The following is a 20412-nucleotide window of genomic DNA, read 5'->3' as shown; positions in this document are numbered from 1 at the left end:
TACCCAGCCGGCCCAAAGGGAGGAACCCGGACAACAATTCTAAAAGAAAAAGAGGTCGGATCCGTATGTTCCAAAATACGAATTCACCAAGGATTGCGCATCCATTATCAAGGAAGTTAAAAACCGGTTGAATCTTGAAAAACCGGCACCAATGAAGAGTCCCGTGAGCAGTCGGGATAAGAGAAAATATTGCCTGTTCCATGAAGAAATAGGCCATGATACTGAGGGTTGTTTTAGCCTCAGGCGGCTCTTTAACCGTCTTGCTGATGAAGGGGCTCTAAAATCCTACTTATCCAAATCAAAGGGTGCTCCCAACCAGGCCAAAGGGCCACCTCCTAAGACACCGGAAAATCAATCAGATACGGATGAGGATACCATCCTAACCATAGCTGGTGGATTTGCAAGCGGCGGGCCTACCATCCGGGGCACTAAGGATAACATTAGGAAGCTGGTCAACTCAGTGGATGAGGGCCAGTCGTCCAAAAATTCATTCCCGGAGGTCCATATCTCCGAAAAGGATAGAGGAGAGGTCAGGCGGCCCCACGATGACCCAATAGTCATCGAATGTAAAATCGCCAATCAACGAGTTGGCCGGATCTTAATTGATACCGGGAGCTCGTCCGACCTCATAAGCTACCGGTGCTTGGAAAAACTCAAATATAAGCCAAGTAGCATGCATCCGGCCCCATATCCTCTTGTTGGTTTTGGGGGAGGAGTAGTACATCCGGTGGGCATGGTTGACCTACCCATCCGGTTTGGAGAGAAAGGGGAGGCCCCGCACATGGTTGTCAAGTTTCTTATTGTAGGGAAACCGACGACCTACAATCTGATCATTGGCCGCCCAACCCTTAACATTTTAAAGGTTGTGATCATCCCGTCTCTAATGTTGATTAAATTTGAGAGGGATGATGGCACAGTCGGCTCCTTGAGCGGGAACCAAAAGACGGCGAGAGAGTGTTACCTCTCGGACGTCAAACCCACATTGGTCACAAACGGTCAAGACAAGGAAGTAGTTGAACTTGACGAGTGTGATCAAGAGTTACCGGCTACTAAGGCAGCCGGTAAAAAGTGAAAGGCAGACCAGCTATTAGCTCCCGTCAGAGAGAAGCAATAGCAATCACTGTCAGGGGAGAGGTCAGACGACCTCCGCCCCCAGCCGGCAGGGGAAATCATTGACATTATCCTAGAAGACAGCCGGCTAGACAGAACCGTCAAAGTTGGGACGATTGCATTTGACAACTTGGGAATCGATCTGCTCCGATTGCTGAGAGAATTCAAAGATGTGTTTGCCTTTGAAGTAGAAGAAATGCCGGGAGTGTGTCCGGATCTTGCTGTTCATAAACTCGCCGTGGATCCTAAGAAGAAGCCGGTTAGGCAAAAGAAAAGGAACCATGGCGAGGAAAGGTCCCAGGCGGCAGCAGCTGAGGTCAAGAAACTCTTAGATGTCGGGTTCATTCGGCAATGCTTCTACCCGGATTGGGTAGCCAATGTTGTCCTTGTGAAAAAGCCGAATGGTACCTGGCGGATGTGTGTAGATTACACGGACTTAAACAAAGCTTGTCCGAAAGATAGTTACCCGCTTCCAAAGATCGACCACCTAGTCGACTCTACAGTCGGTCACGCTCTGATGAGTTTTATGGATGCCTATTCCGGCTTCCATCAGATACCCTTGTGGAAGAAAGATCAAGAAAAGACGGCTTTCGTCAAAGATCAAGGGTTATACTGTTACACGGTGATGTCGTTTGGGTTGAAGAATGCGCCTGCTACCTTCCAACGAATGATAAACTCGGTCTTTTATGATCAAATTAGGAGAAATGTTGAGGCATACATTGATGACATGATAGTCAAGTCCAAGTTGCAAGTGGATCATCTAGTTGACCTCCGAGAAACCTTAACCACCCTCAGGCGGCATAAAGTCATGCTTAACCCAAAAAAGTATGTCTTTGGTGTTGAGTCTGGGAAGTTTCTCGGATTTTTGATTGACCAGAGAGGCATAGAGGCCAATCCGGATAAAGTACAGGCGGTGATTGACATGTAGTCGCCTCGTACCGTCAGGGAGGCTCAAAAGCTTACCGATTGCCTGGCGGCATTGGGAAGATTCCTCAGCCGGTCAGGTGACAAGTGCCTCTACTTTTTTCAAGCAATCAAAAAGAGGTCAAGATTTGAATGGGGCGAAGAGGCTGAGGCGGCATTTCAGAGGCTAAAACAACACTTGCATTCTTTGCCAATATTAGTGAGTCCCCTACCCCAGGAGGCTCTCTATATGTACCTAGCCATCTCAGATCATTCCCTAAGTGCCGTTCTCCTTGCTGAAAGAGACGGCAACCAGCTCCCGGTCTACTTCATAAGCCATGTCCTCCTGAACGCTGAACTTCGCTATCCCAAGATTGAAAATTTTGGTCTAGCCTTGTACAAAGCAGTTAAGCGGCTGAAACCTTATTTCTTGGCTCATCCGGTTACCATCTATACTGATCAGCCGCTCAAACGGCCTATAACCACTTTAGAGTCATCCGGAAGAATGATTAAATGGGCCGTGGAGATTCAAAGCCTGGAAATCACTTTCGAACCTAGGCGGGCAGTGAAGGGTCAGGCGTTTGCCGACTTCATTATTGAAATGACAAGGCCGATACAGCCGGATAATACTGATCAATTCTGGAAAGTATACGTAGACGGGAGCTCTACTGTGAACGATTGTGGGGCAGGCGTCATTTGTCATTCCCTAGAGGGGGACAAATACGAGTATGCTCTACGATTCAAGTTTCAAGCTTCAAATAATGAAGCAGAGTACGAGGCCCTGCTAGCCGGTATCCGCATGTGTAAGGCAGCCGCGGCAAGGAAGGTGAACGCCTGTTCTGATTCTCAACTCATCGTTAGCCAATACCATGGTGACTATGAAGCCACCCATCCAGTCATGATTAAGTATCTTCAGGTGGTTAAGGAAGAAGCCAGGGCATTTGACAAATTTAATTTGAATCAAGTACCCAGGTCTGAGAATAATCAGGCGGATGCATTATCTAAACTGGCGTCATCCTCCACTTGTGATACGCCTAGGTCAGTCTTCTGGGAAGTCATGGAAAAGAAAATCATTGAACATGATCCCATTGGAATTCTAGATTGAATCTCTACTTGGATGGATCCCATCCAGGACTACTTGGTAGACGGCACTTTGCCGGGTGCATCTTTAGAAGCGGCTGCTCCCAAGAGACGAGCATTAAGTTTTGTCATGCACAAGGGTGAACTCTTCCGAAAGGGTTACCTACAGCCGTTATTCAAGTGTGTAACCCCAGAAAGGGGAAAGGAAGTGCTGGAAGACCTACACGCCGGCTTCTGTGGATCACACGTAGGCGGCAGAACTCTCGCAAAGAGAGCCAGGTGGCAAGGATACTTTAGGCCAACCCTTGAGGCAGATGCACTAGATCTGGTAAAGAGATGTGATAAATGCCAGAGGTTTGGCCGGCTAATCCGTCAGCCGGCTATTGATCTAACGGCCGTCTACAGTCCTATCCCGTTTGCCAAATGGGGCATGGATATTTTGGGGCTATACACACCTTCCCCTGGCGGCAGAAGATATATTTTAGTAGCCGTTGATTACTTCACAAAGTGGGTTGAGGCAGAAGCAGTAAAGGGCATCAAAACTAAGGATGTCATCTCCTTCATCTGGAAAAATATCATCACCCGGTTCGGTGTTCCTATGTCAATGGTTTTTGATAATGGTCCACAGCTTGAAACGCCTGTCCTCAAAACATGCTTTCAAGACCAAGAAATTTCACATTATTTTGCATTCGTAGGCCGTCCCCATGCAAACAGTCAGGTAGAAGCTTTTAACAAGCTCATCTCAGGCGGAATCAAGAAAAAGATTGAAAAAGCAGGCACTCTTTGGGCAGAGGAGTTGACCCAGGTTCTTTGGTCTATCAGAACGAATGAGAAGGGGTCAACCGGTGAAACCCCATTTCTTATGGCATACGGCACAGAGGCGGTGCTTCCCATTGAATTGTATGAACCAACACTTCGAATCATGCTATATGATGAAGACGCAAATTGGGAGGCCATGCGTCTGGCTTTGGATTCTCTTCCTGAAAAAAGGGGCAATGCCGCCTTACATCACGAGATCTACCGTCTGATAATGACGAGAGCTTACAATAAAAGGGTGCGCAAAAGACCCCTTAAAGTAGGAGATTTTGTACTGCGTAAGCTTGAAGCAACCGGTAGGGCGAATGAACAAGGAAAGTTAACTCCCAATTGGGAAGGACCCTACCGGATTTTTGAAGAAGTTAGAAATGGCACTTACCGCCTGGAAACCCCAGACGGAATGCAGCTACCTCGCACCTGGAACGTAGACAACTTGAAAAAGTACTACTTCTAAGGAATTTGTAATTTTCGTAAATAGTATTGAAATGTGAAAGCATATAATTTCCATTCATCCAATTGTATTAGCACCTGTCTTGTGCAAAAACACAGACGGGAGAACACTTATCAAAAATCACTGCTCCAAAAAGAGCAGTCATTCGGCGACACCCATCCAGGTGAAATCATCGAAGAGGATAGCTCCCTTCCGGGTGGTACATTGTCCTGGTGGTCTTAAAACTCAAATGACATTACTGACACATCATTGAAAGTAACAAACAGCCGTTCGAAATGATCCATTGCATCTAGGATTCAGCAGGCATAGACCCAAAAGTGGTCCATGCGGCAAAAATCAAAATCCTAGTAAAAAACACCAATCGGTTTTTGCTGCAAAGCATTGCACACGGTTAGGTATTCCGGATAAACACATTTAAAAAGAATGATGTTACTCCAAGTATAATATGGGTTAGGACAACCGGGCCTTATCCAAAGGATACCCAGACGGCTATACCACCCATCCGGTTGCCTATGAAATGGTTGCTTGTTTACCAGTGAAGTAAACAAACAACCATCAGGGGCATTTTTATCGTAGCAGCCGGAATATTGTAGATCAATAATCGTTACCCATCCGGCTGCCTATGAACCAGTCGCCTATGAAATGGTTGCTTATCTACTATTGGAGTAAATAAACAACCATTTCAGGGGCATCTTATCATACCATCCGGTATATTGCAAAATCTACAATCATACCATCCAGTGTATTGTAGATCAAACAATCATTACCCATCCGGCTATATATGAAACGACTACTTGTCTACTGTTGGAGTAAACAACCAACCATTTCAGAGGCATCTAATTGTATCAGCCGGTATGAGTAGAGGATACTTGTAATACTTGTAAAAATTGCAAAAAAGTTTAAATTTGCAAGTAAAAGATAAATATAAATAGCAAAACCGACTGAGTCGGCTAGTAGATTAAATTTTTTTAAATGTTAACCGGACCCATGTCCGGGGAAAGTACATAGAAATTACACGGCTCGCAAGCCGGTAAAGGAAGAATAATGTTCATGTTAAAAGGAGATTGTTTATGATTGTTGTTGCTGCTGAGATTGCTGAGTTTGTTCCGGCTGCTGAATTTGCTCTGTCGGGACTTCAGCCGACTACACAACGGTTGTTTCCAGCTGGTTTTCAGTCTAGGTCTCCTGATGCACCTCATCCGGCTGGCTCTCCGTATTCCGTTCGACCCACTCCTCAAAAGGGGGAGGAGGGTCAGAACTAAGTACCCTAGCCTCGTATACTTCAGAAGCATACAGGTACCGGAGATTGAAGTACTCGAACTCATAGTCCGGATGAATGAGACTCCAAGCCAGCTTCATGCGCTCTTCGCAGTCGGCCTCATTCTCTTCTATCAGGCGGACTTTTTCCTTTTCCAGCTTTTCTTTATGAGCCCCCTGATTCGTAGCAAGCTCATCCTTCAGCCGGCTGACGTCCTTGCAAAGATCAGCATTTTCTTTATCAGCATTTTTCAGAGCTTTAAGATCAGTTTGAAGGTCTTTGACCTTCAACTCAAGCTCCTCAACTCTCTTCATTGCAGCCTCCCCAGCCGCAACTGCTTGTCTCAGTGCTTCCTCCTGTTCTAACGCCTTTTGTTTAGTTTCCAAATCAAAAGAAATGGCATTGAATTGGCAGACGTCAATTAGCTCAGATGCGCGTCTCTGAGTGTCTCTTACCTCCTCCTGCTTTTTGTGCAAGGGGGCATTAAGCCCATCCACTCTCAGCATCACCTGTGATATCAACCGGGAAGAATGTTAGAAAAATCAAGACAAAAAATTTAAATCCGGTAAATAAAGATCATTGCTCAAGCATAGGTCATCCGGTTTAATTACCTCAGCAAGGAAAGAAGTGATTCGGTCAAGATTGACCGTGTGCATAGCCAGCACAACCTCTTTTTCAGACTGGGTAAGAGCCCGGACCATCCTCTTAGCATATTGTTGATAATTGGGACGGCTAGAGGAGATATCTACAATCATAGAATCATCTGTAAGATGCTGGGCATACGCTCCGCGTATACTTAGGCGGCATCCAGACGAATCCCCGGATTGGCTTGCTTGGGTTTTGACTCTCATATGCCCAAGCGGCCAGGGGGGATCAAAGGCAGAGGTTTTACCTTTTTCGGACTGTGGGGTCAGAGCCCCCCCAGCCGCATTTGAGTCTGTACCCGTCTGAGTACGAACAACCAACCTTATTTATTCCACCACCATTTCGAAGTGGGGAATGGATTGTAGGCTCTTCCCTGCTGTAGTAGGCCTGTCCTTGTCAGGCTTTTTCTTTGAACCAGAAGCAGCCGGGGCAGCCACTTTTGGTGCCTTAGAAGCCGGCTGAGGAATGTTTCCAGCCGGTCTTTTGTGCATACTCGCTAAAGAGCGAGGCATGACTTGGCTCCCAGCCTAAAAGCAATCAAGTATAATACATCCGGTTAAAAATCATTTAACAAGTATAATACATCCAGCAAAGAAAGAATAACAATGCAAAGAAAAATGGCTAAGGAAAGGCAGACTACCCCGGCATTCTTGGCGGCCAGTGCCGCCTTCTTTTCTTCAATCTGCTTCTTCCTTAGAAGAAGGGCAAATGTAGTAGGTGTCTTCTCCGGAGGCACCATCCCTTTAGCTACTTCTGCAAAGAGGAAAAATACAGGGTTAAAAATCTGATAAACATATGCATCCGGTAAATATTCGATCATGCGGCAACCTACCCTTAGTAAACATAGTGCTAAGATTACAAAGAGACAAGAAGCACTCGTCCTTAAACCAATCCGGATGGGGAACCCAGAATTGGGGGACTATAATTTCACTCCCATCATCCAGCCGGGTTGTTGTCTTGAGAAAGAGGCCTTTTTCCATTATCTGGTCCCAAGCCTTAGCCGGCACTTTTGGGAGAGCACATTTCCTACCCAGCAAAGCCGGATGCTTATTGTATCTACGCAGCCGGTGATTAAGTTGGGGGGATGGGGAAGAGACGACATAAAACTTGCTCTTCCAGTTACTCCATTTGGACGGCTTGTCCAATCATTATATATTCCGGGAGCGTAGTTAAAGTATACCACGCGTTCCACCCACCCGGCGCTCTGCTAAGATAGTGCATGTGCGCAAAAGCTTCCCAGCTTGGCCTAACATCCTGCAACTCGCAGGCGGCAATATATCCAAGAATGTTGACCCATGAATTGGGGGTCAACTGCCATACACCCAAGTCATACCCCCTTAGTATGGCTTTTATGCAGTGATGGAGGGGGAACCGGAGGCCGGCTGTGAATGCCGCCTCGTAGCAGCCGAAGTAGTTGTCGGCATTGTCCACGTCGTCGGTCCAAACGATGCTTGCCTCTACAGGCGGGACAACCACTTCCCATTTCTCCCCAACCGACTTCTTCTCTAAGAAAGCAGGGAGTGTGGCGTTTAAAGTGACCACATCCCTGGCGGACATAGTCATATCGGTTGGATCCCCCTTAGCCGACCATTTATAGGCTTCCTCGTCTATAGGGGCAGCCAAGACTCTTCATCAGAGCCGGACTCTTCATCATCCGATCCCTCACCGGATCCCTCACCGGACTCTTCGGCATTAGAGCCAGAACTACCCAAAATGCTATCACCCGGTGTGCTGGGTACACCCGGGGAATCTTGCGGAGTATCCTCATTTGGAACTCTCTCAGACGGTTCCGCCGTCTGCTCTTCATTTAAAAGGACAGCCGGATCAACGGCTGCATCATCGGACTTGTAATCAGGATCTACTGCCGTCCATCTAGTCCGGGCCATTCTGTCCTGCACATGAACAGAAACGGACGGATTCGAAGTAGGTGAAGGTTGTCCCAAGCACCCCCAGATGGAAGTCCCAATGCTAGACTCAGCCGTCCCTGGTGACCGGCTGACCACTGTCGTAGTCTGTGCCGTGTCTATATTGGTGAAGTCCATATCCTAATACTATGCAACCGGAAATAAAAGAGAGGAATGTAAAGGGTACAGACGGTACCTTTGAGATGAGAAGGTTGATGTGAGTTGGCTTGAAGTCACCTCAGGCGGAGAACTCCACGAATTTGTTTAAAAGCTGAAAAAAGACAAAATACAGGTTAGCCTGTTTGTCATTAGCTCATCCAAAAACACCACAAACGACATTTACCGCCTGTGGTTGTTTAGAACTAGCTATATGAAATTATATGGTTCACTCAAAGATACCCCAGACGGTATTCGGTGAGCTGGGTCAGAGGTACCCCAGACGGTGTAAGATCGGATGGGGGGGTGGTGACAAGCATTTGTAAAAATAGCTAAATGATTCGTAAGGCTCACTCCATGATACCCCAGACGGTGTTAGACCGGATGGGAGCTATGGGAAACACTTGTAAAAAAAAAAAAAAAAAAACATCCGGTATAGATACCGGATGTAGGTGCTGCAAGAAATGTTAAGGTCACCTCCCAAACGGTAAAATACCGGATGAGGGTATAGTAAGACCTGTTTCAAAGAAGCATGTTCAAAGCAAGACCCAAACGGTGAGTCACCGGATGGGGGTGCATTGAACGCAAATAAAAATTTGAAACTAAGGTCATGAAAAAACCAGAATGATGACCCAACCGGCATTAAACCGGTTGGGGGTTGGAAATCATTTCTTGGTAAAAACTCAGAAGTACCCCAGGCGGTGTTCCACCGGATGGGGGTGCTTTGAAAGCCATGTTGTTTAAAAGGGTGTTCTATTCTAAACTTGGAAATAGGTCAAAGACCCCCCAGGCGGCTTACCACCCAGATGGGGAAACATTCAAGAGTCCTCAAAAAGAAAGAAGTAAAAGTGAAGGAAGAAAGGGATTCGGTACCTTAGAGAAATTGCAGAAAAACTACTCAACCGGTAGCCGGATGTACTTGATCTCAAAACGCCGGATGCAAGAAAACTTGAAGGAAATTAGCAGCCGGTATCGGAGCACTCTCATAAATTTTTTGAAAATTATGTAAAGTGTGGAGGAGAGAGGGCATGCCTCCTATTTATAGGAGAGGGGCAGAAGGCGAAACGGTTCCTTCTGCCCTAGCAATTTGAAAAATCAAAAATGGGAGGGAAAGAGACGAACCGTCTCCTCCCAGGCGTCTGACACCTATCACAGGTGACACGTGGACATGCCACGTCACACCTGTAAGGGGCAGATGTTTAGGTAAAAATTACCCTAGACACGTGGCCCAGTAAAAGCTTGCCACGTGTCAACATATCAACGGTTAGTAAACAGGCTAATCAGCCTGTGACACGTGTCCACCCCTTACTGGGCAAACAGAGGCTCAATCCCTCTGTGACACGTGTCCTTGTACCCTAATTGAGGTACATTCCTCCCCTACTATAAATATCAGGGGTAGACCTCATTTATGGGGATCGACAAAAAATTCCAACAACCAACCAAACACAAAACCCATTGCAAACGCTCTCCAATCGAGAAGCATTTACTGTTCTTATTTCCTCTTCAGAAAGATTCTAACTTAATCTTCGGAGGCGGAACTCCCACCCCCCAGCCGGAGTTTCTGTTATTTGTGCAGGTACATGTGAAGGAAGGAGCATACTAGGAAATTGTAACTCTCCCGTAGGACACATAAAAAAACCCCCAAATAGAGTCGATAATATGTCTATTTTATCTAGTGATTTACCCTCGTCCCTTGGTCATATTTAGGAGTATTTTTGGCTTTACGGATCTATTTTGATTACTAATATGCGTTTTTTTTTTAGTGTTTTTGTAGCTTTGGTATTTTTTTTATAAGAAATTGCTAATTTGGCCACTAAAAATTATATTTTTAAGGGGAAGAAAACAAGGCCTAAACAATTTAACACTCTAGCGTAGAAAAGTTCTCATTGATTTATACTAAGCTACCACCTTATCCATTAGATTTTCCACAATTTTTTTCCCGGGTTTTGTCCCATTGAATTGCATCATTTTGTTGTTGTTAATATGATCGGATGATCACTATGTTCCGCACAATCACTCTATGTCTTTTCTAACAAACATTTTATAAATATAACTTATGATAAAGTGAAATGTAAACGATGAGACAATCTAAGGAATAAAGGGAGTACAAGCTTACCAAGTTAAGTTGATGTTTGTTCAACTTAACCCGTTAGTTCAAAATACACGGTCCAAAACTCTATGCCATTCTTCACGTTGAAGGTCATTTTTCAAGTCATTTGATTTTTGTACCCTAAGCTTTAATCTAGCAGATGTTCCTCAAATATTGTAGCGTCATTCTCAGTTTGCAGGCTTTATCGATTGTTGTAACAGCTTTGTTACCTTTATTGTTGTTCTTTGTTTAATCCTTTACGAGTATGCTTCATTAGTAACAACAAAACTATTCCGTCCTTCCATCAAGTGTTATGCTAGTTCTTGTGATGACAAACAACAAAACTCTTCAAAAGCAATGCCATTGAGTATTTAAATTACATAAGGATGGTTGTAAAACAAAAAATAAATAAAAATAACAGCGCTTTTTCTGTGTGGCCCCCCACATCGTATGGCCGGCTGACATATATAAAAACACTGACCGATTGAATAACCCTTGACCGACCAATTAACCCAAAACTGAATAATCCTTGATCAACCAAATAACTCCTAAATAAGTAAACTCAATTGCACTGTGTAAAACTAAAAAGTTTGCAAAGAGTTGAACAAATGATCAAATGTTATAAAGTTGTTATTTTTTTTTTTTTTTTTTTTTTTTTGAAAGGATATCTTTAAAGTTGGTTCAACCCAAATTGCCTTCACATTTCCTTTTAGACCCACGTCTATTTGAGCCCAAAGAAATTAAATATATATCCAACCTTTTTTTTTCCCTACAAAAGTTGTCACTCCTCCCAAAAACCAGAGAGAAAGAAGCGCCATGAACGTGGATTCGCCTCAGAGTCAGAACACTTCACTTCAACGCCTTCAAAATGTTGAGAAGGTGACATTTAATGCCCTGATTGTTTTAATTTATCAAAATCAATTCATCTTAAGTTTTCTAAATTTCAAATGCAGAGAGTAGTTAGGGTTTTGGAATTAGCAGGTGGAGTCATGGATGAACTTGCAAATCCATCTGGCCCTCGCAAGAATTCGCTCAACAACCATTGTGGCGAATTTATGCAACTAATCAAGGTCTCAATTTATAATTTTTTATTTATTTTGGATAATGACTTAAATACCCAAAAATGGTTTGATTAATAGTCGAATTTTATGCTAATTTTGGTGTTAATTTTGATCATGAACAAGGGTTCGTACTAAAAATAAATTGATTTAAATTGGTTTTTTTTTTTTTTTTTCCCCGATTTTGATCATGTACTTATATAGTATGGCATTTTCTGGATGTTATAATTATGGCATTTTGCATTGTGTTCTTGAATCTGATTCTAATGAAGGGGAAGGTAACATGTATGGCATTGAGTAAATACGAGAACGTGTATTTTATAAAGGGCCTAATTAAATAGGGTGCGATATTTGCTACCACTTGTTAAGAGTTCTCCTTGTGTATTATAATGGTTTAGTATGTTTGTGTCTTCTGTGGTGCTAATCTCGAGAATTCAAATGCATTCCTTTGCTTTTGGTTGAATGTAGGATATCCAAGTGACATTGCGAGAAGAGATTAAGAGTGCATGTGAGTATCGACCATTTGAGAAGTGTGATTACAGTGCAAGATTATCGAGTGAGGTATCTTGCAAGAAGCTGGAGTATGTTCTTTCTCAGCTTGATAAGATGGAGGAGACTATTAATCAGTATCAAGGTTCTACATAATGAGGATCAAGAGGTAAGCTGCTCTATGTTCTTTGTCCATAACGTGAGCTTTCCTGACTATTTCAGATGTTGGATGGTGAGCTGTTGATTTAGTTAATGCCATAAACAACTTGGATTTTAGTTGCGGTGGCAATCTTTGTAACTGTCTTGCGTTTCCATGTTTACTTTGTAGCAGTTTTTGTGTTAATGGTTGCAATTGATGCATACTGATTTAGTTTAACAATTTTGTGAGTCCTTATTGGCTTTAAAGGTATGGGTTATCAGCCATGTGAAGTGAGAGAAATGGGTTTTAACAAGCCGAGCAATACACAATGTGTATAGTGATACTTATAGGCATGTTTACATTCTGGACATTTGGATGATAATACCATTCTACATGTCACATTGTTAAAACCATAAATTCCACAACTGTGCAAATTTTTTGAGCTTAATTCTCAGAATACCTAATACACGGATATTAAATTTAGTATGATATGCAATTTGCTATCAAACTGCCTTTGTCTACATGCCGTATACTTAGGAAAGTGGATGGAGTAGTAAAGAGATTTACAGCCAGGAGCCTGCAGTTTGCACAAACTTTAAGCATCTTTATGTATAATAAGACTATGTATGGAATCATATTCTACTCCCAGTTATGAAGAGGAAAGCAACAGATAAAGAAAATAAGGAGGAAACCGTGGGTATGTACAGGGTAATAATCTTACTTTATGATCGTTTATAAAACATTCGGCACTCCACCACAAGTGCTGTTAGGTTCGAAAATGTGTGGAGAACGGTTCTAACTTCTTAGCAAAATCAAAGTGAAGTCATCGGTGTTACTTATGAGCTTTGTGGAAATTCGCCAGTTGGAGGTTTGTTCGAGTAGTCAGAGGATCGCCCAAACTCAAAGCAACATTTTGACTCAAATCCTCTGCCTAAAAGTTGTCATATGTCTAGGGCCTGTTTGTAACGTGGAAGTTACTTTTCCATTTAGTTGTAATTTATACCTAGCAGCATGTATGCCACATATTAGTTCTTGTATTAGTGAAAACTATCTAGGTGTATTTCAGCAAAATGTCTGTTTGGATCAAGATTGCATTTGGCAAAGGGCTTAATGAAAGAGTTTGCTGAAACTGAGCAAAATAAGTTAGCTCTCAACTTCACAGTATGTTATGTGTTAACCACTAGCTGAAACATGGGTAATCATAAACTACTTTGCACTCTTTTTTTCCCTTACACTGTCACCATATTTTCCTCGTGTTCTTCACTGGATCATGTTTGCTGCTTTATTTGGTCTTTAATTGCTATCTCATATATTCAATTTTATGAATTTTGGTGTATCTTAGAGAGAATCGTATGAAATGGTAGCATTTTTTGCTTTGCAAAGAATTTTGGAGAGGATGAGAAAGAGAAATTAGATATTAATTGGTGCTAATATGTCTATTCAAACCAAGAGTTCATCTGGCAAGGGCTTAATGAATGAGTTAGCTGAAATAGAGCAGAGTAAGTAACCGTAGACCTCACAGTATGTTTACCACTAGCTGAAACATGTTTGTTTTTTATTTTTCATTTTCTCAATAGTCGAAACTGGTTGTTTTTTACCGTATATATTTTAAAAGAAAATAAGGGCAGTTTTGATGCTGTTGTACTGTTTGTATCTACTACCTAATTCAACAGTTAATTTTACATATAGAACACATTGTGTTAGCTTATCAGTTTTTAGTCTATAGCTTCAACTTTGAGCTTGCATCCTTGCTCGTTCTGCAAAATAGAGCCAATATTACCATCACTGGAAGATGTATCAACTTAAGTCATAGTATGTTATTTGGTGCAAATTTTAGCCTTAGTATGTTCCACCTATGATGTAACCATTCAGCCTCTATTTGGGATAGAAACAATAACGTGCAATTGGAATAAGTACTTTCTTAATGATATTGTTGGAAAATCATTTGGACCTGGGATTGCTTGAGTGAATAATTCATGAACTTTTAAAGTCATATATCCGTATTCATTCTCACCTAGATAGTTTTCTGCAGCAAATGTTTATGATGAAATACACCTTTTATGGTGACAAACTGACAACTACCACCTCAAAATAAGTGTAAATTGTTTGATGATTAAGTGCTCATGATAAAGTTTTTATATATGCGTAGGCTGGCTGACTGCTCTATTCTCTTAGGCATCAGATTCAGAGGAGGTGCATTATTAACTATTATTCCCTTGCATCTTAGTAGATGAAATGGACCATGATATTGTGCTGTTTGTGTGGAGTGTATATTGTCTAGCCATGGGCTTATCTCTGCAGCTCCCATTCTAATGCATTGTTCTCCTTCGAGATAGCTCGACATTCCTTATTAAACTGATTCTCTTTTTTTTTATTTTTTTTTTGGTTTTTGGTTGCTATTGTATATTTGTCTCTGTTTTTTTGGTTGATATTTTTTTTCCTTTTCTTTTGGTGCGAGTTAGAACATGAGTTCATTCATTGAAATTGCTGACATATCTTGAAGTTTACAAGGTGCATTGCTGATTGCTGATCTCTTTCTTGCAGTCTGCATGGTTGTCTGCTGTGTGGATGAAAAAAACCAGTTGGTTCTAGGATTACTGGACCATTGTATATGAGCAGCGAGCTAATCATTTATTTTCCAACCTATTAGTGTTTGTAACTTAGGCATTTTAGTTACATTAACCATGTTTTTGAATAGTGCATTGTTTTTGCTGTAATTCGTTATAAAATTTAGCAAAAAATGTGTTGCAATTTTGCAATGGACTTGAGCTATATTTATATAAAAGTCTAACTATATAGATTTATGTTTGTTTTCAAAATCTGTATGATATTATATACTAAAGTAATCATCAGAGTTATCCCAAAAGTACACGTGTTGCATTCACATCAAAAATTTTCTCGCTAAAAACTTTTTATTTTTCCTTTAAAAAATAACATTATAAAAAAAAAGTTAATGAATAATAACAAAAAAAATAAAATAAAAATAAAATAAAATAAAAAACAAATTCAAATTTTGAAAAAAAAATATATTATATAAGTCATTTCATTTAGATTAATATAATTGAGAATCAGTCCAAATAATTTAAGTTTAACAAAATTATTTCAGTTCAATTAAATTTATTAGAATCAGTTAAAAATAAGTTTTAATCAATAAATATAAAGTTTAGCAAAACCATTTCAGTTTAAAAAAATTTATTTCTATTTACCAAAAAATAAGGTGAAAAAAATAGGGCCTAAGTAGCCTTTTTTTTTTTTTTAATTTGAATGTGATTTGATAATTTGGCCAATTTTGTTCATTTTCCTTTTCATCATAATTATTTCTCCCAATTTAAGAGTGCTAAGAAGAAACAAATTATACCTTTTGAATTCATCTGCAAGATATCTTCTATTATAAGATGATACAAATTCTCGATTTCTTGCTCTTAGGTGGTCCTACACTCGCCGCAGTCGGACCTCTCCCAAATGCAAAGATGAACTGGGAACAAAACTTGCAAGCACACAAGCAAAAACATGAAGAAATATGCCTAAAATATGAAGATGTAAAAACTACAGTAAATAAATGCATATAAATAAAGATAAAATTTTCTTGTAAAAAATAAAATATAAATAAAGATAAAAGTTTCAGCAAAAACATGAAGTATAGATAAGAGGAAGTATATTTGCATAATTGTGATGCAAATATGAAGAGCACAACAAATGCATTTTGGCGGGAAAAGCCAAATTTTGGGAAAACGGGAGGGAAGTCAAGAACGGAATAGTAAATGTTGTAGCGGCTACTGGCCACCTAGGATGCACGGAAACGGATACGGACACGGACACGGACACGATACGGACACGGGAAAACGGCAATCCTAAAATAGGGGACACGAGTACGGCGTATAACAAGGCATATAATATATTAAAAAAACGAGAATTTGACAACTAATTCAATAAAACACTAAATAATTAGCCTCAAAACACACAATTTTAATTAAACAAGTAAATGAACAAAGTGTACGGACATAGTCGGATACATATCAAGAAACCATCAAACCAGACATGTCTTAATAGTACTCTTCAAGTAAACAAAACTAGAAACATAACACAAAATCAAACATCTCATCAAGTAATCAACAAAACTGTCAAAACACGGTGGTGGGCGGTGGTTGTCTGGCTGACGACGAACAACAAATTGAATTATTGAAGCAATTGAATTTCAGAAAATCAGAAGTTCTTACACACTTACACTGATTAAAACCCTAAAAAATTCCCCAAATTAGCATTACTCGAATTCACTTCAGAATCACAGCAATTGTTGAATGGCAGAAATTGAGCTCCAGTAAAGATAACAATGGAGCTCAATTGTTGAATGGCAGAACACCAAGAAATAAGCACGAAAAGGCTGAAATTGAGCTCCATTAAAGACAACAATGGCGGAGACTCAGAAAATGAAGACCGATTAAGTTCTCTCCCAGACTCCATTCTCACCGACATTCTCTCACTTCTCGACATCCAAGGATGCATATTCAGAACTTTAATTGAATTTAAAAAAAAAAGTAGAGAAGAACCATACCTGGTGGCTGACACGGACGACGAGCGACAAGGTGGGCGGTGGAGTGATAGGTGGTGGCTGAGGACGAGCAGGCGAACAGCAAGGGCCAGGCCAGCAACTCCAGCAACCCCCGCAACAATGAGAGATGAAGGCCACGAGCAGCAAGGGTCAGGCCAGCAACCCTGACAACCGGCAAGGAGGCGAGTGGCGGTGACGGAGACAGCAAGCCGGCGGTACGGTGAGGCCTACAAGTCGGCGACTGAGCAAGTGAGCAGCAAGGGGTTTAGTTGAGACTTGAGAGGATGAGAGGGTTGAGAGTTTGAGAACTGGAAACTTGGAAAGAGGTAGAGAGGCAAAGCATAGGAATCTAGGTATTTCGCGTGTCCATACCAAAACGGCCCGTGTCAGCCCAAGACACGGCCCGTGTCCAAAAATCAAAAACGGTTAAAAAAAATCGGACACGGTTTTCTGCGTGTCGGACACGTGTCGCCCCGTGTCTCATCCGTGTCCGTGTCCGACACGCGTGTCGACTCGGACTCTTCAGATTTTTGGCGTGTCCGTGCATCCTTGCTGGCCACATAGATTCCATGTCAATGGCTGAGTTGGTAACTTCACTTGCTTTACCAATTTCTTCATTATCATAGAGAGAGAAAGATGTAGACTCCATTTTTACACTCCTTTGTTACATTTTTTCAAAGATTTTTTCACCATTGTTGACGACACTATGAATTGAAGATTGGAAAAGTGTTAAAAAAAAAAAAGGTAATTGGTTTGTCCTAGATTGATTGAATATTTGCGTGTGGTAGAGCTGCGAGATCGAGCAAGCAATTTCAATTAGGCTATATTAGTTAAATAGAAACCACACGCTATATTAGTTAAATAGAAATCAAATGCTAAATCAAACCATTCATTCAAATTGAAACTTAGAATACCTGAATCCTTTGCGAATTTCTCTGCGAACACCTTGATTCCTTTTGCAAAGAAAAGCCCTAATTCAACTAATTTGAGCTTGGAAGAAGGATTACTTCCTTTTCCGCAAACAACCCTAATTGCGAAGAAGAACAACGAGTGATTGAGCAACAAAGGAATGATATGGGGAAAATGTCGAACCCTAAAATCACCTGGAGTGTTGAATTGGGGAAATTGAACTAAGTGTAAAGCAGCATAATTATCTGACTAGGATTTAGTCCCGCCACATAAGTAACGGGATGTGAGTTGGCAAAACGAGTTTGACACGTTAGCATATGCTGAGCTTTTATTTCAAAATCTCAAAACTGGCGAAATTATCATCCTGCCCCTGTGATGGTCCAATCATTTCCATCACAGTTAGGCACTGCGATGCGCTGGTATAGATAACTGGTCCATCCTTCTTCTTCTTCAATAATAAAAATAAAAATAAAAAATAACCGGTCCAAATTAGGTCTCCAACCTTGAATTTTCAAGTTTCAGGTCCCGGCCCGGTGCACAACCTAGATTAGTGTAGAATTTGTTATATACACCCGGGTGCATCGTACACCCAACTAACCCGAGGTTAGTTTTTGCTCTTCATTTAATTAAATGAAAAACAATCATCAAAAACAAAATATTCATGGATGTACGATATACCCGAGTATATATAATAATCTCTCGGATTAGTGAATAGTGATATAGTACTGTAGAAGCAAGATAGAAGAATATTGTTTGTTGAAAATAACAAACTATGGTACAGGTGGCTCATCACGATTGGACGCAACGCTCACACAACAAAATTCAAAGAGGCGGGAAACAGAGCTACTACAGCTCTACTATAAATTTCTGGCATTTCTGCTCTCATTTGCTCTTCTTCTTCCTGAATCCATTATCTTCTCTTTCTCTCTCTACAAACTTCCTCTTTCTCTCTCTAGAAAAACTCCTCTAAACAACTGATTAAGGTAAAATTTCTCTAAAAATCTTTGATTACAAATTAATTTTGATGAGTGCTTGCTGGTACGATCAACTCAATTTCATGTAATTTTGATGACATTCTTAGTTTAATTTCTGTTTTTTTTTTTTTTATTTCAATTGATTATCACTCCTCACTTTCCAGTTCGATTGTTGCAATTTCTTTCAATTTTGATAATAATCTGGTTGATTTCATCAAATTATTGTTTGTTTTTGCAGGAAATTTCTTCAAGAAATGCAAAAATGGAAAAAATGATGAGTTCAACATCAACTGTGAAGGCGATAATGGTGATTCTGATAATGTCGGCGATTATGTTTCGGTGTGCGTCGGCTGCTGTTAATCATACAGTTGGTGATTCTTCTGGCTGGGATCTCTCCTCCAATATCTCGCTCTGGTCTTCTTCTACCTCTTTCGTTGTTAACGACTCCCTCGGTATCTCTCTCTTCTTCTAATTCAAGCTTCCATTAAATTCTTTGATGATTTCTATATTATAATTTTTGGTTGTAATCATTTCCTCTGGTTTATCTTCTTGAATTTTTAGTTTTTTTTTTTTCCTTTTTTTTTCTTTCCTTTCTATTTAAATTTGGCTTAATTATCGTATATTTACAGCTATACTAGTGATTATGCGGTTGCTTGATCATGTTCAGATTGTTCACTATTATGGATTGTTATTTTATGAATTGGTTTAAGTAATTGATGAATTTATTATAAATTTGGTCTAATTTTTTTTGGTTGATTCTGTTATTTTGAAATTGGTCTAATTTTTTTGGTTGATTCTGTTATTTTGAAATTTGGTCCAACTTTTTTGGTTGATTCTGTTATTTGTGGTCCAACTTTTTTGGTTGATGCTGTGATTTTGTGACAAATTCACTGTTATTAATCGGATACTTTACTCGCTGATTTAATGGATTGTTTATGGAAAATGTTGTTTGTAAATTGGTTTAAGTAATGAATAAGATTATGATTAACCTTGTAGAGTAACAAGCTTAATTGTATCTGATTCATAGCGGATTTTTAGAGCCATGAATTTTGATTTAATAACGTATGGTTGCGCTACATGTGACCATTGCAGTGTTCAACTACACCCCAGATCATGACGTGATTGAAGTTACTAAATCCGATTTTGCTGCATGTCGCATCACCAGCCCTATGATGATGGCAACGGGCAGACTGTGATCCTGCTCAGCCAGCCTGGTTGGAGGTACTTCGTCTGTGGCAGGCCTCACCACTGCTCCATGGGTCTGAAGCTTAGTGTCGAGGTTCTTTATCAGCATAACCCACTGGACCAGACCCCTCAGTCCAACAGCGCAGCAGCTCAGCCAGTCCAGCCTGGTAGCACCCCAACAGAAGGCAGTGGTTATGGCTATCATGATAAGCATGACCCACATTTATCTCGCGGTTACAGTAACCTCAATGCAGTCAATTCGAGCAGGTACTTGCTGCACCTGGAGATCACCATCATGGGAATTATGTGCATATACTATCTTTGCTGAAGGGTGGCATTCAAAATCAGTGTTGTTTGATTACTTCTCTGGATAATGCAGAGCTGTGGAGTTGAAAAACTTTTGTAATGGCAACTAACTAGCTATCTAAGTACTATTGGTAGCTCTAGTACATAATAATAGTAGTAGCAGCTGCAAGTCTGCAACATTAGTTCAGCAACCGAACTTGCCCCCCTAACGAATTATGTGAATTGTCTGGCTGATGCTGATGAATGAAACATTTTCATCTGTACTTTCGCCATTGTCAATGAATTACTTGCTAGGTATATTCTAATTTCTCTGTGTTCAAGTTTCAATGATATAATCCATTATCTACTGACAAAGAAGCTGTTGTATCACGCATTACAAACTACAGATTAC

At 40.8% G+C, this 20412-nt stretch overlaps 1 protein-coding gene across 1 annotated transcript; it reads left to right on the top strand.

Annotated features, from left to right (window-relative positions):
* Window positions 1–11136: 11136 nt before the first annotated feature.
* Window positions 11137–14953, top strand: LOC110724580 (mediator of RNA polymerase II transcription subunit 11-like). The gene is made up of 4 exons (XM_021903995.1): window positions 11137–11291; window positions 11366–11482; window positions 11939–12128; window positions 14643–14953. The coding sequence occupies exons 1-3, from the start codon at window positions 11229–11231 to the stop codon at window positions 12113–12115; spliced, it is 357 nt and encodes a 118-aa protein (XP_021759687.1). The 5' UTR covers window positions 11137–11228; the 3' UTR covers window positions 12116–12128; window positions 14643–14953.
* The last annotated feature ends 5459 nt before the right edge of the window (window positions 14954–20412 follow it).

Source organism: Chenopodium quinoa, unplaced genomic scaffold (assembly GCF_001683475.1).
Source record: "Chenopodium quinoa cultivar QQ74 unplaced genomic scaffold, ASM168347v1, whole genome shotgun sequence".
NCBI classification, from domain to species: Eukaryota; Viridiplantae; Streptophyta; class Magnoliopsida; order Caryophyllales; family Amaranthaceae; genus Chenopodium; species Chenopodium quinoa.
Note: the sequence above shows the minus strand (reverse complement) of the source record. Positions and strands in the feature narration are given on the sequence as shown.

What these genes read in the sequence shown, in the direction of transcription:
- LOC110724580 (XM_021903995.1), top strand. Translation starts at nt 11,229, where the DNA reads ATGAACGTGGATTCGCCTCAGAGTCAGAACACTTCACTTCAACGCCTT. An exon ending in GCCTTCAAAATGTTGAGAAG is followed by an intron (nt 11,292 to 11,365) that starts GTGACATTTAAT and finishes TTTCAAATGCAG; the next exon opens with AGAGTAGTTAGGGTTTTGGA. An exon ending in AATTTATGCAACTAATCAAG is followed by an intron (nt 11,483 to 11,938) that starts GTCTCAATTTAT and finishes GGTTGAATGTAG; the next exon opens with GATATCCAAGTGACATTGCG.